We start from the raw sequence: 17,963 nt of genomic DNA on the forward strand, positions 1-17,963 counted from the left end.
AAAGGGTCTTGCACAGTAACTATCTATAGAAATCTCAGATTCCACATGAGAAAAATTTCATCATAATTTCCCTTTATAGGCCAAGTGGTTACAATTACAACCTTCCTCTGAGGGCAAACATTTCTCATTAAATGAACACAGCCTGTTTTCCTAGTCATTAGCCAGAGCCAAAGATTTTATAAACTTTTTAGGAGTTTATAACATAGCAGTTATTAATTCATAGTGGGGGATACAGATAGATGGTAAACTTGGAGCAATTTAATAAGGTTCAAAGTAGATTAAATCATCTCTGCATACAGTATGTGAAGAAAAAAATGCCCGTCTCTCCTATACACAGTATATTGCTCACACTCTATAAATGTTTAATATTAACCAGTTCATATATATATTTTGGTACCAAACTGATTTTCTTTATATTTAAAACTTTTTAAAATCCAATCCCTTAGTTTTCATCACCAGAATGCAATGTGGTTTGCATTATTCTCCTAATTATTCTTACTATGATCATAAATAGAATAGGGTATAATAGTTCTCTAGAAATGACAGTTATAGGTCATCTCCTGATTCCTGTCTCTTTGCTTATTGCAGGATAGCCTAGTATTCTCAAAATTAAAGTCACTGGATGTTTAAAATGTACACCATAGATTATAAAGAAAATATATGAAAATAGGATTTTCAGCTTTTAAGAAGCTTCTAATATTGGTTACAATGTACATGTCCCATTATTTTCAAGTATATGTATTTTACTTAGGTTAGATGAATATGTAAATATTCAACAACTCCCTCAATCTACACAAGAAAAAGAGGTGGGAGGTGGACACAAAAATAGAAATAGAGATGTTTAAAAATCATGACTTAAAGGTCTTTCATGTAACCAGTGGAACTAAGAAATGCCTGTTGGTACCAATAAGTCTAAAGAATATACAAGAAAGAAAAACAACAGTAAAAGAAAGAGAAGAAGGAAAGGGGGATAGAGTTGCCTTCTTCAAGAAAAGAGGTACTTGTGCGGTGAATAACTGAGTACCACCAGAGATTATTTTAGATGCCACATGCCCCCCTCTCCCCGGCCAAAGGTTAAGAAACAACCAAGGAAAATAAGATTGTTTCAAGGTAAAGTATGTTACCAATTATGTCAAAGCCAACAAAAAACTCAGAATCAACTGTGACTTTAACAGTTTACTAAAGGAATAATCAAGAACAAGACCAGATTAGAATATGGCAAAGAATGAACTGGCAGTTAGTAAGCTAGTAAAGTGATTGCTGATTTAGATGACATGTTTCAGATTAGCACACTGATAAATCCACGGGGCAATCAATAGACACTTTTTTTTTTTTTTGGCCAATGCTGTGCAGCTTGCAGGATCTTGGTTCTCCGACCAGGGACTGAACCCGGGCCCCTGGCAGTGAAAGCGCCAAGTCCTAACCACTGGACTGCCAGGGAATTCCCTCAATAGACACTTTTAATAGTAAGGTTAATAAAGGAAGTAAGAAGGGAAAGTCTTCTTCATAGATAAGAGGACTAGGGACACTGTCCTTGAGGAAGTTTGACAACATAAGTGGCACATACTATTCATAAGGGAGGAAACGAGAACAAAAACTAAGTCTCTAATGTATTGGAAATATTAGGAAAAAGGAAATAAGAAAGAATGGAGTTAGGGAGAAGCAGAGCATTATAGGATAGCTAAGACTCAGGAAAGATTGACGAGTAGCAAAAAGAAAATATAAGACTGGAAGAGAATTTAAGTCAAAGAAATGTCTTTTTAAAATGGACAGCAAGTCACGAAGGATATTCAGAGATAACTGTTCTAAAACAGACTGAAATGAGATGTGCCATTTCATAGTCTACTCTGAAATAGAGGAAGTAGTAAATATATTGTGGGCCTCTTTTAAACTTCTCTCCCAAACTGCATATACAAGATATGACTATAAAGTAATGAGACTTAAGAAACCACCAACGACAAACACACCAGACCTTATATATCAGATGAGTGTGGTCCTTTGCTGTAATCACACCAGGCACAATAACAGTAGAATGTTATAGTAGTAGAGCAATTTATAGTTTGACCAATGCTTTTAATATTCATTTTGATTATTCCAACTTATCTCCAACAAGCCTATATCACAGTTATTTTAAGGACAAACTGAGGCTCAGAGAAGTTAAGTATCTCATTAACTGTGAATTTAAAAGTGAAGCAGGACTAGACTAGGATTTCTGACTCCTAGCTCAGTGCTCTTATCAATATACCTTGCTGCCTTACCGTATATTTAATCCAAAGATGCTGCCATCACTCAAAACGTTTCTGGAACTCCTCTTTTGGAATTGCCTCCAGAGCCATTTTATGAGCAACACAAGAAAAACCAGTCTCATTACCTTATAATCATACCTTGTTCCTGACCCCAAATGGTATCGTCTAGCTTGATCACTCACCTTATTCATCAGTCTTGACTCCGAATGACTTTTGGCTGTTCCAAAAATCAAATCCACCCTCAAAGGACGAAGATTTCCCATCATTGAGGATAATCAAAAGAATGTGTCGCAGACTCTGAAGGCAATGCCAAAAGAGGAGTTCCAAAAATGTTTGAACAATGGGCAGCATTGTTGGAATAAGTGTATAACCTCCCAAGGTAACTACCTTGAAGGGACAATACTCACTTGGATATATTTGTTCTGGCATGTTTGTTTAAAAGTTCTATTATTTTATAGTCATACAGCAAAATAGTTACAGAGGCATGTTACAGAGGAGGTTTTTAAGTAGACCACTGCCCTGATACAAAACTTATGAACTAGGAATCATAAAAGTTAAATTTAAAAAAATGACTAAAATAGACTAAAAGTCTTAGAAGTAGAATTTCTGGATCAAAAGGCATGTGTATATCCAATTATCTTTTTTATATGGGAAACTGAGGTTAAGAAAGATTATATGACTTACCCAAAGTCACACTATTAGTTTCTGGCAGGGCTTGGACTAAAATGAAGATTTTTCTGACTTTTTGTAGAGTATTCATTCTAACAGTATTATTTCTTAAGAGCAAAAACAGCTTAACGGACAGACATTAAAACACTAAACAGTGACATTTTATTGAGGTAGTACTGTTATAAATAAATTAAATTCACCAAAACCAATAATTTATGCTGACTGTTCTAACCTGAACCTGAAGTAATTTATTCTTCTTATATTTTGATTCAGTAGTATAAATCAGACCTATTGTAATCATTATTTATACTCACAAAGAGCCCAGTAATCCTTAGGAGATGAAAACCAAGCAGAAGCCCAAATTCTAAGTTTCTTGGCCTTTGTTTCAATTAAGACCCTTTTTTTTCTTATTTAAAATTTATATATATTCAGAAAATTACCTATGCACATACATATTCAACTAGAGCTCACATATACTCACTCACAAATTCAAACTCAAATATTGCTGGTCTCCTTTACCTTTATTGTTATAGACATCTAGGTAATTGGGGGCAGAGAAAATAGTAATGAGTGATGGAAAGCCTGTCGTTTGGCTCTTCCTGTACATTCGATACCTGGAAGAAAAATGACAGCCCGTCTGTCTTGATGTTAAAGGCAAAAACTTTGCAGTGCTGTTTGGTACAGTTGGTTGTTTTTGTTTGTTTGGTTTTAGTTTTGGCCACGCCACACCACAAGTAGGATCTTACTTCCCTGACCAGGGATTGAACCCGTGCCCCCCTGCAGTGGAATGTGGAGTCTTAACCACTGGACCACCAGGGAAGTCATGGTACAGTTTTAATATAACTTACCCAGCATCTTGGGCTTCATGGGCTCTGATTATTGATAACAGATTATTGTTCTGCAAAAATTCACAAACTGCAGGGTAACTGAAAAAGAAAATAGAAAACACAAATCCAGAATTAAAACACTTGTTTTTTAATAGGAGAAAGGGGAAAAGTCAAGATGAAATGAGTTGAACTTGTTTCAAAATTATAGGTTTTCATTACCACTGAACTTTTATTAATAGCTTAGCAATCATCGCTCTCGTTTTTCCATGTCACTGATATTCCTCATTCCAGATCAAGGACACAGATAACAGACAACCCTAGGACAGAAGCAGAGTTCCCCCACCTTTTTTTTTTTCTTAACCCACACAATAATAATACAACACCAAAACTTTTCTTGGTATCTTGATATAAAAAAAAGTATCACAGCAGTGTGTGTGTGTGTGTGTGTGCGTGTGTGTGTGTGTGTAGTAGGTGCTAAAAACTGAACACACAATTTTCAAATTGTCAAACTGTTAGAAAAGTTAAAGAACCTACTTATAGCTTCACAGGTAATATCAATATCAAGATGATATTATGCAGGAATATTTCAGGAGCAAATACAAATACTATATCCAACCTTATTCAAATGAAAGGTATGATATTTGCATCTCTCCTATCATATTCTTTTAGCACTAGTACCTTTCTGAATGGCAAATGTTTGATACGAAGAACTGGAGAATACAAAATTATCCTGGAATTATCCAAGTGTTAATTATTTAATTTATGTTTAATCTTTGTTTCTTATTATGTTCACTAGAAAAAGTAAGTTTTAAAATAGGTTGCACATTCACGTGGCATAAAATTAAAAGATATAAAAAGTTATACAGTGAAATGTCTCCCTCCATCTTACCTCTATCTTCCAGCTACCCTGGAAGCAACCAATGTTCTTGGTTTCTTTGAGTGCTCTTTCAGAGATACCATATTCAATTTCAAGCAATTATGCACACACATATGCACACCCCCCCTTTTAGAAATGTCATCAGACGGTACACATAGCTTTTTACTATGTCTTTTTTTTCACTTTACACTAGTGATTATTCCAACCAGTATATAAAGGATTTGTTTTCTTTTTTTCATTTTTAAAAAACAGCCTCATTGCATTGTCTGGTACATTCCATTGTCTGGATGTACAAGCATTTATTTAACTAGTCTCCTATTGAACGTTTAGGTTGTTTAAAACCATCATCATAAATAATGCAACAATGAAAAACTTGTACATGCATTTTACACGTTTTCAAGTAGAGTTGATTCCTATCATTTGCAGTAGCTGTGTTCTGCAAAGTTGCTGCAAAAACTGAGTTAGTGAATACTGAACGACTGCTCCTAGGGGAAATACAGGGTTTCGGTTCTGTGAGCCTCTGGTCACAACGTTTTCGTCAACTAATCAACACATAACCTTGTTTTATGTGTGTTTCTGTGTAAAATCACCTTATTTAATGTATACTGTTGATTCATTAACATGGGCCTCATGGCCAACAGTGCCACAACTCATTCCTGAATGGAGCTTATATAACACATCACAGCCTTCTTGCACATAGGAACACTAGATAGCACTTCAGCAGTATGCTTGGGGCCATTTTAAACAGCAAAACACCAACAAAAAATGTGGGAAATGTTTCACTAAATAGACCACAAAAAGAATACTTGCTTACAGTATGAGAGCTGAAACAAGAGGCAGAGCAGCTGCACGTTCAACCTCAGCCGGAACGTGCACAGGGTGTCTCAAATTTTCCATTGCTCTGTACACTTGAATGTTTGTGAATGACTGGAAGTGTTGTGAGTATTGATTCCAGGGTTACAAATAAATCTTAGCAAGTAGGCAAATTTGCAAATCAGAATTCTTGAATAATGAGGACTGACTATATAGCCACAGGATTACATTTTAGAAGTAGAAATTCTGGAACAAAAGCCATGGCCATTTATAATTGAGAGATGTTGTCAAGCTCACTGCCATAGAAATTGTACCAATTTATAATGTGCTAAAAATAGAAGTTTTATATTCCTTATTTTAAGCAATGTAAAGAGAAGTAAAATTTAAATGACTTCATCATATTAGTCACTGCTAAAGTTGGCAGAATGGAATGAAAAAAGTTTACTTAGAAGAATGTTAAAACTATGGCAAAACTGAGGCTTCCTTTTGTGTGCAGGATTTCATTTAATGAATGCATTATCTTAGGCAATTATCAAAGATTTTTCAGGGTACTAAATACAGGTATTATTTATCAGAATAAAATATTTGGATTTTTAAAAAATTCAGGCTTCAAACTTCCCTGAATCTCCCTAATTTGGAGTGGCAAAGCACAATGAAAGCTCACATATGAGATTTAAGACAACAATCAACTTCCAGGAAATGTCCTGGGCTTAGTTCACAATGTCCTGTTCTTTTTATATCTTTGCCAATACCGGTGGTTCCAAAAGCTGGAGAGCTTTCTAAAAAAATAACAGGATTCCCTTGTCTCAGGCTTACTGAATCAGAATCTCTGAGGGAAGAGCCAAGAAATCTTTATTTTTAAAAAAGTCAATAGATGATGTTTGGGAACAAATAATCTAGATCATTTAAAGTCAGACAACAATATTTAAGCACTGCAAGATGTTCTATTCAGTCATGTTCAGTATATTACACTTATTAGGGCATAATACTGAGTAAAATATAAAAAACAAAACAGAGTTTTCTGCCTTCAATTAATCAAAAAATTAAATAGAAGTCCCTGAGCGACACAAATTCAAGATACAAAATATGTAGTTAAAAATAATTTTGATAAAATATGTTACAATTTCCTTTTTCTAATTTTCTAACTGAGGATTAGCTTACCTGTAAAAATAAGAGCACCCTCGGACCGTGTTGTGGGTATAGTGTTCCAAGGTCTTTTCATTGCCATAATCCTCTGAGGGATCAGACCAAAGCAGGTCACACACTGGCCCAAAGGCTGGAGGTTCTTTAAACCTGTCTAACTAGAAGACACGTAAAAGCCAAAAGAAGAAAAATCATGAAAGCAAAAGAGCTTTTGGAAAATGGTATGGGTCAAAAAACACCTTTCCACCCATAAGAATGTATTAGGAGAGTGGGCGGTAAGCCCCTAAAGAATTTTCCTTTAGGAAGAAAATGAACATTTAATAAATGTAGATACAATTTTTATTTGTTTTTGGTATTAAATTTTAATAAATATCCCTATCCCTACAGTAGAAAAGGACCTCCTTACATCCTAATCTTAAAAGCGGTGCTCATTTAATTTGAATGTGAAATCAATCACTATAGAAACATACTATTTATTAGAAAGACCCTGTAAAGTTTATTTCAATTGCCTAGGTGAGCCAATGTTACCATGACAGCAGGAAGGGTTTTGAGTGTTTCTGTTCATTGTTTATCTCATTCCAATGGAGATTTCTTTATTTTAAAGAATGCTAGTTTTATTTTGCAAAAGGCTTTCATCCTTTCCATTCTATTCAGTGGAGGCATTTCAATATAAGTTATTAATTCAAGCCTTTAGTCACTGCTGCTTTGGTTAATGCATGAAAGCCAAGAGAAAACAAGTAACTAGGATAACTGAATGCCAAGAAGAGAACCTCTACTAAGTGAAAAGGGAGCTTTATATTAATACAATTGATTCAGAATTGTAAAATTCAAGATTTACTATGTAAAAGAGAAATGTTGTTTATTTAATAACAACACGGCAGCAGAAAAGGCTGTGCATACAGGCATACACCCTCTTACCTTGAGGACAGTAACTTTAATTCAGAGAAATTTTACAAACAGAAAATTTTTTAGTTTCAGTACCTATATAAGAGAGGTAAGAGAATACAAGGTACAGAAGAGAAGATGGTGATGTAGAACAATATAAATGAAAAACGACTGATCACCTTTTTTCAGTCATGAAGATACATAATCCTGAAAAATCACAATTACCAACTAAGGCAAGTGTAGCAATTAAACTCTATCATCTGAAATGTCAAAGTCAATGAATTTCAGAGCTGAGAGAGTCCTCAGACCATCCATTTCAACGTCCTCATTTTACAGAGAAGAAAATCTAAGAGGTTAAGTGATTTGGTAAAGGTTACACAATTAATGGCAGTACAGGGATTAGAACCCTGGCTTTTTTCCTTCCTATTGCTACATAATTTAAAGTTTCAGGGTTATACTCAAAATATGTTTCTAGTTGGTAAAAGCACAGACTTCGTTAAAAATTAGACATTTTCTGGGCTTCCCTGGTGGAGCAGTCGTTAAGAATCCGCCTGCCAATGCAGGGACATGGGTTTGAACCCTGCTCCAGAAAGATCCCACATGCTGGGGAGCAACTAAGTCCGTGAGCCATAACTACTGAGCCTGCACTCTAGAGCTCGCGAGCCACAACTACTGAGCCTGCATGCCACAACTACTGAAGCCTGCATGCCTAGAGCCCGTGCTCCACAACAAGAGAAGCCACCGCAATGAGAAGCTTGCGCACTGCAATGAGGAGTGGCCCCCGCTCGCTGCAACTGGAGAAAGCCCGTGCGCAGCAACGAAGACCCAATGCAGCCAAAAATAAATAAATAAATAAAATAAATTTATTTAAAAAAATTAGACATTTTCTGGAAGATATATAGGAAAATGTTAACAGTAGTTATTGCCCAATGACAAGATCACAGGTGATTTCCATTTTCTTACTTTTAATTATCTGTATTTAAAAATTTTCAGCAATAAAGACATATTAGTTGACTGTAATAAAAAACAAAATTAAAAGCATATTTACTCCATGAGACTAATGAAAGATTACTTACTTTCCGAATGTCATCTAAACAAGTAATTTCAGGTGACATTCCTCCATGTACACACAGAAACTGCTGGTTTAAGAGGGCAGCAAGAGGAAGACAGTCAAATGTTTCCATACACGCATCATACACCTGTTCAGAATATTTGATTCGACCTATCAAAAAAGGAAAAACAAAGGAAGAGAGTTAAAATTTATCATACATGAAAAAGGATATATGCCAGTTGATTATGAAGCTACTCCAAAGCCATTTGTTACAGGCAAATTTGAAAACACAATCATCTTTGTACAGATATTTCTGAAAAGTTGTGGATAAAGGGCAAACAAAATCTCCCTCTTTTTCTACAAGTGTGACCTTGGATTAACTTTCTAGCTCTGTTGTCCTGGAAACCTGATAAGGTGAATGTAATCAGCTGTGTTATTAGGCAACATTTCTTATGGTAAAAATTACCCAATTACCTGGCGGAAGCTATAGCTTTGGGCTTCTCTGAGTGTGGTGACTCGTAAGGTATGTCCCTCGTGGGATCCTGGAAGCTATGCCAATAAAACTTTTACAAGAGATACTGGCATTTGTGATGCATGAGGCTTCTAAGCCAGGGTGGCTCCCTAATCTGCCCAATGTGGATACTGTTTCCTTGCACCTGAGCTGTGACTAGGAGAGGGTGGGAGAAATGGAGGCAAAAGGCAGAAAAGCTCCAGACTGCGGCATGTACTTCTATGACGACTACTCCATGAAAAGGGATGCCTGATGCTGCCCTTCCTGAACTGTACTCTTCTAGGATGGACACCATGTATGCCCCATGGTCTCTCGTGAGTCTGCATTGGGTCTAAAAAGACTTCCTGGTGGTATTGAAGATATATAAATAGAAACTGAAGTTTTAGGCGTCATCAATAAAATGTCAATAATATTTTTGCTCATGATTTTTAAGGTCTTCAACCAAATTATGTCCTGATTTTATTTTATGTAAAAATGTTCATCTCAGTGAACTGTATTTTGATGTGGTTGTCATTTTGAGGCTACAGAACAAAAAAACACTCCAGTGGGCAGACAGTGGGTTGGCTTCCACAATTATCTAAAAAGAACAGGTCATGAAATAGTAGTTGGCAGATGGCTTTAATTTAAAGAGAAAGGGAACGTTTTCTTCTTTGGCCTTGGGTTCAAAAAGCCAGTATGCTAGGAGGCGCATACTGGTGGAGATGGCCACAAGTTATACAGGCAGGCAGCCCTACAGAACTGTGAGCTCCTTCTCTTCCAAGATTCTGTGAAGATGAGACAAAGCCTACAGGCCCCAGAGAACAACACTATAGCAAGTGAGTCAGATTATCTAGTTGGTAATTATTTCTGTGTTTATTTTCTTCTTGTAATCTCCATGCTTTTAGAAAAGACATGTTCAAGTATCAGAGCCTGGTCTTGGCAAGGCTCTGGGGAATAATGTGAAGGGTGATGTGTCCAGATTTGGGCCAGAGTGCAGTACATGGGTAGCAGGAATGACTGGAGAGAGATCCCTAAAGGGAAGGTGTAACCAGTGGACCACACTTAAGGTGCTTCATCCCAGAAGGTGAAGACTGTCTACTGCCAATACTGATCAGGATTTGAGGGCATTAAGGGAGGCATGAGTTCCTTTATAAACTTTTAGAGCATTCTGTATTACCACAAAGGCAGTTAAGATCATCTATTTCACAATATATGCTAACTCTATTATGACATCCAAGTTAATAAGAGCCGTATCTTCTGCATCTTTCTATCTCCTTGCAATTACATCCTTATATTCTGCTTTGTATCTGAGCACTACACGTTTGGCTATCTCTGAAGTAGACCCAGCACTGGCCAAAAAGTGTGTTAAAGGAAAAAATCAAGGGGAAAAAACCCTTTCATTTGTGGCCAGTGATTTGACTTTTTCTCCTGTAAATCCATGGAGCCAGAGTTCCCCCTGTTGCCAACATCAATAAGGAATTCCTTTGTAAGAGTCCTAAGGTTGCATATAGGCAGGGATTTTAATTAGTTATTAATTCATGCTCCAAATACCATTTTACATCAATAAGATGCCTTTCAACCCAAAGAATGACTCAAAGGAGTTCCTTAGCCTACTTCCAGAAGACTACCAAGTCTGGAGAAAGACAGAAAGTAATACAGTGTCCTAACCCATTTTGTAAATTAAAACAGAAAGTCACAAATCAAATTAAACAAAGTGCACAACCAAAATGGGTTACAGAATGTTACCATTTTAATTTTCTTAAAGTTTATGAATATGTATATAAATACCAACATTTTTATTTTCTGAGGGGTTAGATTGAAGATGACTTAGTTTAGCTGTATTTTCTAGGATGGATATATAATCCTTGTATAGTAATATTTATTGTTATATCACCTTTATTTTTGAAATCTGTTGAAGGCTCACAATGTACCTGTGCCATCAGTGAGTTAAGTGTTCAACACAGTGGAATGGAGTCTGGAACCTGACTGCCTGGATTCGAACCTCAGCTCCGCCACTTACTAGCAATAGTACTTTGGACGAATTACTTGACTCTCTGTGCCTTTACTTCCTCATCTATAATATAGGCCTAATAATAATACCCACCTACATTACAAGGTTGCTGTGAGGATTAAATGAATTCACATATGTAAAATGCTTTGAATAATGTATGACACAAAGTTGGTTCTATATAAGTGTTAACCAATAAAATTACCTTATTTTATCCTCACTGAAACCCTGTGAAGTAGGTACATAATCTTCATTAAAAAGCTGAGGAAGGGCTTCCCTGGTGGCGCAGTGGTTGAGAGTCCACCTGCCGATGCAGGGGACACGGGTTCCTGCCCCGGTCCGGGAAGATCCCACATGCCACGGAGCGGCTGGGCCTGTGAGCCATGGCCGCTGAGCCTGCGGGTCCAGAGCCTGTGCTCCGCAACGGGAGAGGCCACAACAGTGAGAGGCCCGCGTACCGCAAAAAAATAAAATAAAATAAAAATAAAAAGCTGAGGAAACTGGGCTCACTTGTCCAAAGCTGCAACTAGTAAGTGGCAGAACTAGAACCTGTTCATGCTCTTAACATGATGCAATACTCCTCCCAATCATTACTTTTAAATTAAATATTTAGTAGGAGAATCTAAAGAGCCAAATATATAATTACCAAAGGTTAAATTAGCTGACTCAAGTGTTTTATTTTCATGATAAATTGTAAGATATATCCCACAATGAAGGAAACATGCACCTCAGTCATAGGTTCACACTGATACAAGTTCTAACTAGTATCAATAATATAACACTAACAAAACAAAATTTTCAACAATATTCTTTGAACGTAATTTTGAGAGTCAGCACTATTTGCAGGAAACCATGACCCGGTCTAAACAGTGATTATATATTTGTTTTAATTTTTATTTGCTTTCACTGTTTTTTTAAAACAAAGGTAATAGGTTCAAAAAAAGAAAGGTTCAGAATTAGTGCCTCCTCCCCCTCTTTGCAGGCAATTAGCTTCCTGGGTGTCTTTTTGCGGTAACTGGGCCTCTCACTGTTGTGGCCTCTCCCGTTGCGGAGCACAGGCTCCGGGCGCACAGGCTCAGCGGCCATGGCTCACGGGCCTAACGGCTCCGCGGCATGTGGGATCTTCCCGGACCGGGGCACGAACCCGTGTCCCCTGCATCGGCAGGCAGACTCTTAACCACTGCGCCACCAGGGAAGCCCCCTGGGTGTCTTTATAAAGATATTCTACGCATACATATGCAGATATGTATATTTATTCCATTTTCACAACATCCTTTTGTTTTTTAACATAAATGTAGAATATGTACACTGTTTTCACTTGCTCTTTGGACTTCTTTTTTTAAATAAATTTATTTATTTTGTTTTATTTATTTTACTTTTGGCTGCGTTGAGTCTTCATTGCTGCACGTGGGCTTTTCTCTGGTTGCAGCGAGCGGGGCCTACTCTTCGTTGCGGTGTGCAGGCCTCTTATTGTGGTGGCTTCTGTTGCAGAGCATGGGCTCTAGGCGTGCGGGCTTCAGTAGTTGTGGCTTGCAGGCTCAGTAGTTGTGGCTCTCGGGCTCAAGAGCACAAGCTCAGTAGATGTGCCACACGGGCTTAGTTGCTCCGCTGCTCGAACCCGTGTCTCCTGCATTGGCAGGCGAATTCTTAACCACTGCGCCACCAGGGATGCCCCTTTTTGTACTTTTCTTTTTTGGCTGCGCTGTGCAGCACGAGGGGTCTTAGTTCCCGGATCAGGGATTGAACCCAGGCACCTGGCAGTGAGAGCACGGAGTCCTAACCACTGCACCGCCAGGGAATTCCTATTTTTTGGACTTAGTAACATATTTTGGAGATCATGCCATATAGTTATATGAAGAGTTTTGGTTTTTTTTAATATCTATATAATATTTCACTTTATGGATATACCACAATCTAACCACACCAATCTCTTGCTACTATAAGTAATGAACAATGGCAAACATTTGTTTATTTCAAAAAAAAAAAATCAACCTGTCATAACAATACTGTTTTCATTAACAAAATTACAGGAGTTTCTGGAACCTCCTGTAATTTCAGTAAGCTGTTTAACTACACATCAAAAAAGGGGCCCTTGGAAATAAGAAATTAATTTACTTTAGAAATATGGACCCAGAGCTATGAGATGGAATCACAAAACCACTAGGTTTCTTGCTTTCCAAGTACATAACAATAAAGAGGTGTTTTTGCAAAGATAAATGATATGTCAAAAATTAACTGTTATACTTTGCTACTCAAATTATCTCTGGATTTGAAAGAAATTTTAAAAATCTCTGCAATATAAAGCACTTTAAAACTTGATATAAGAAAAGAAACGCCTCCACCTGCCCCTCCTAGAAATATTAACAAGATTGCAGCTGCACAATTTGGAACTAAGCATCACTTAACAGTAGTTATAAGGTGCTGATTCTAAATGTTACAGTGGCCCTTTAAGAAAGATCAGCTTATCAGTAAAAACACTCATGCAAAGTGGCACACATGCTCTTTCCTTATATAGGAACAAAATTTGAAATTGTACTTGAATTTGTGTGCTTATTCCAAGATTTATTAACATTTCGGATGCAGCATTAGAATGAAACAGGAGTATATTGGCAGATAAGAGAAAAAGAAAGAAACGTGGTTTAAATTACAGCTGTGAAAAGCAAAGAAAAACCTGAGATAAGAAATCCTGTGCAAAATGACACACTCAAAATGTTTCCCAAACCTATTGTTCTATTTTCTGAAAACAGTCTGAACCAATTATACTAATCAAAAAAAGAACTCTGAAAAAACAGAGGAAGAATTACATAGAATGTTACCGAAAAAACATGAATCTTAATTCAGAGGCATCCATACACAGTTTTTTCTTCATTACTTATCTATTGCCAAATATTGAGCATTCCAGGGCCTTTGTTAACTGCTTGATAGGCACTGTTTAATTTTCCCAAGTAAGGAAACAGAGGTGTAATGAGGACCACCTTAATATTTGGCTTAGAAAAACAATGCAAAATATTTCCAATTTTTAAAGTACTTGATGAAGTGGTTCTCAAATGACAAACAGTAGATACTTTCCAAGCCTCTGGAAGAGGTGTTCTTAACCAGCAGTGTGCTACAGAATTACCTGGGATGCTTTAAAAAGCCTTTTAAATGCTTGGCCCTAAATGGATAATTTGAAAGTTACCAGTTTAAAAAATTGGTATAATAGTATTACATGGTGGTGGTGAAAAGCTAATTCAAGGAGTCCTATGGGAAGGTAAAAAATTAAAAGTACTAGTCCTCCTGATCCAGTTTCCCACAGGTAATCACTGTTACCAATTACTTCTGCACCTTATATATTTTTAATTTACAAAGGAGATCACACCATACGTGTTCTGCAAATGGCTTCCATCACCTAACAATATATCTGAACAGCTCTCCATATCAGTACATCTAGATCCACCTTGATCTTACAACAGCTGCCTACCATTCCATTTTTTAGATATATTATCCCTTATTATTTTTTTTTGCTATTACAATTAACACTATAATGAACATCCTTATACATCCATATCTTCTTATCTTTTTGAGTATATAGTGTGGTAGGCAGAATTCTAAAATGACCTGCAATGACCTATACCTTTGTATAATCTGTGCCCCTTTGAGTGGGTGGAACTTGGAAATACACTGAGACTCCCATGATTATGTATCATTATGGCAAAAGGGAGATTTTCCTGGATGGGCCTGACCTAATCAGGTGAGCCTCTGAAAAGCAGAGGGTTTTCTCCAGCTGGCTGATCACAGAAGAGGAAGGCAGAGAGATGCATTTGGGCTCTAGAAACTGAGGGCAGTTTCTAGCCAACAGCTAGCAGGAAAATAGGGCCCTTAATCCTACAGTCAATAAGGACCACCAACAACTAGTGAGCTTGGAAGACACCAAGCTCCAAATGAGAACACAGCCCTTGGTGACACCTTAATTTTGGCCCATTGAGACCCAGAGCAGCAAATTTAGCCATACTGTGCCTGGACTTCTGACCTGCAGTAACTATGAGATAACAAATGTGCTGTTTTAAGCAGCTGAATTTGTGGTAATTTGTTATGCAGTATTAAAAAATAAAGATACAGGGCTTCCCTGGTGGTGCAGCGGTTAAGAATCCGCCTGCCAATGCAGGGGACACGGGTTCGAGCCCTGGTCCAGGAAGATCCCACATGCCACAGAGCAACTAAGCCAGTGTGCCACAACTGAAGCCTGCACACCTAGAGCCTGTGCTGCACAACAAGAGAAGCCACCACAATGAGAAGACCGTGCACCACAACGAAGAGTAGCCCCCGCTCTCCGCAGCTAGAGAAAGCCCGCATGCAGCAACAAAGACCCGACGCAGCCAAAAATAAATAAAAATAAATAAATTAAAAAAAGAAAAGATACAATCTGCATGATAAACTCCTAGAAGCCAAACTGCTGGGTCAGAAATTTTTACGGATATTGCAAAATTACTCTTCAAGTACTTTACACCAATTTAAACACTCACCAACAGTAGATCTAATTTGTTTTAAACTTCCTGGTTAATTACTGATTTAAAGTGTTTATTTCAATAAGTTCCAAGGCCTGGAATGATCTATATCTTGCCCATTTGTAGCTGACTTTTCTCTCACAGGGTTTTTAAGTGTTCACACTCTAAAATTTCTTTCAATAAGAAAGACCTTTCATTTCAGGCGTTACTAGGAGGAAGGCTGTCATCACAACTGCTAACTTCAATGTAGGAAGCTACTGGTAACGAGTTAAAATGAGCATTGGGAACATTCTCAAGTTGTAAGTAGAGGGATTTTGTGGCAGCTGAATAAACTGAGTCTCTGAAAACAAATTTCAAAGTTTTTTTCAACTTTGAATATTCTTTTGGTAATAAAACTTCAAATATAATATATTCCTCCAAGATGATAATCTGAAGAGAAATCTGAATAGGACACAAAGTAAAATCCATGATCAAAATATCAATTATATGAACAATAAAGGTTTTTTTTTTTTTTTGCCACACCACATGGCAGGTGGGATCTTACTTCCCTGACCAGGGGAGGAACCCTTGGCCCCTCGCAGTGGAAGTGCAGTCTTAACCAGTCGATCGCCAGGGAAGTCCCAAAGCATTTTTATATATTCAGGATTATGGGGGGAAAGAGGTAGACTTTAGAGCTAGACAAGAGATTATTCTACCTTTCTTGTTTTATAAAGAATGTACTAACACTTTAGAAATAAAAAAGGTATAATTCTGTTTTTTATTTCACTATTTTCCTTTCACTATAACAAAGGAATAGTGAATTTTGTATAGTAATACAAAAATTCCATGTAGTATAAACTGATATATAATTTTTCTGAGTGCTAGAGTATGTACCAAAAGTCTTTAAAATGTTCATGCCCTGACACCTAGTAATTCTTTTCTGAGAGTCTATTCTAAAGATATAAATCACAAAGAATCATTCATTCAACAATTTAATTCAACCAATATTTGTTAAGCATCTACTGTGACTTATTAGATAGTGTTCTGGAAAAACAACAGAGAACAAAACACCTCCCTGCTGTCATGCAGCTTAAATTCTGGTGGGAGAGAAAGACAGTAAATAAATAAATATATTAAAAATATATAAATTATATATATATAGGATATATAAAAATTTCAGGTATTGATAGATGCTATGGGAAAAAAAAGTAGGGTATGAGAATAAAGTGATGAGATTTTAATTTAGAAAAAGCAACCAGGGAAGAAAATCTCTGAGGCTATGACACGAATGAAGTAAGGATGTAGGTCTTCTAAGCAGATAGACACCTGGGGAAACAAGAGATGATACGTGCAAATGTCCAGAGGCAAGTTCTCCCAAACAAGCCCAATATAGTCACCATCATGCTGCATGTTACTTAGAGCCAATGTGAGTACCTAGATTCTGGTCAAAGAAATCTGTGAGGTTTTTGTTTTTGTTTTTGCTTCGCCTCACGGCTTGAGGCTTTGCAGGATCTTAGTTGGGCCTCGTGGAAGTGGAAGTGGAAGCACGGCATCCTGACCACTGGACCACCAGGGAATTCCCTGTTTTTGTTTTTTAAATCAGCTTGTAATGTTTTGAGTTTCAAAAAAATTCTACCTTTAATAATAAATTTTTTTTTACTATTACAGTATTATTTATAGTTGGAATCAACCTAAATGCCCTACAGTTGCTACTAAATTGGCCACACACGATAGTACATTCATGAGATGGAATACTTTAAAAACATTAATATTATATTTTAAAGTCATGTTAAAAAATATTTAATAAAATGGAAAAATGCTATTACATAACATGAAAAGAGCAGTTTATTAAACAGTACATATACTATGAGCCCAACTTTATTGCAAAAATATATACAGTTGGCTCTCCATAGCCACAGGTTCTGCATCCACGGATTCAACCAACTGCGGAACTAAAATATTTGGGGGGGGCTTCCCTGGTGGCGCAGTGGTTGAGAGTCCGCCTGCCGATGCAGGGGACACGGGTTCGTGCCCCGGTCCGGGAAGATCCCACATGCCACGGAGCGGCTGGGCCCATGAGCCATGGCCGCTGAGCCTGTGCGTCCGGAGCCTGGGCTCCGCAACGGGAGAGGCCACAACAGTGAGAGGCCCGCGTACCGCAAAAAAAAAATAAAATAAAATAAAATAAAATAAAATAAAATATTTGGGGGAAAAAAAATTCCAGAAAGTTCCAACATGCAAAACTTAAATTTGCAGTGGGCCAGCAACTATTTACATAACATTTACATTGTATTTACAACTATTTACATGGCATTTGTATTAGGTATTATGAATAATCTAGAGATGACTTAAAGAATACAGGAGAATACATGAAGGTTATATGGAAATACTATATACCATTTTAGATAAGAGACTTGAGAATCTGCGGATGTGGGTATCTGTGGGGGTCCTGGAACCAATTCCCCGGAAATCAAGGGAGGATTGTATGGAT

The 17,963-nt window shown here is 37.2% G+C and overlaps 1 protein-coding gene across 4 annotated transcripts in view; it reads right to left on the bottom strand.

The window, feature by feature from the left end:
* PPP3CC (protein phosphatase 3 catalytic subunit gamma) overlaps window positions 1–17,963 on the bottom strand; it is a 99,413-nt gene that overhangs the window by 22,737 nt on the left and 58,713 nt on the right. For all 4 annotated transcript variants that reach the window (XM_079926650.1, XM_079926649.1, XM_079926648.1 and 1 more), the window contains exons 5-8: window positions 8,537–8,682; window positions 6,594–6,733; window positions 3,764–3,841; window positions 3,435–3,529 (exon numbers count right to left, since the gene is read on the bottom strand). In XM_079926650.1, coding sequence (XP_079782776.1) covers window positions 3,435–3,529; window positions 3,764–3,841; window positions 6,594–6,733; window positions 8,537–8,682 — 459 coding nt within the window. The remainder of the gene's footprint in view (window positions 1–3,434; window positions 3,530–3,763; window positions 3,842–6,593; window positions 6,734–8,536; window positions 8,683–17,963) is intronic.

Source organism: Stenella coeruleoalba, assembly GCF_951394435.1.
Source record: "Stenella coeruleoalba genome assembly, chromosome: 7".
NCBI classification, from domain to species: domain Eukaryota; kingdom Metazoa; phylum Chordata; class Mammalia; order Artiodactyla; family Delphinidae; genus Stenella; species Stenella coeruleoalba.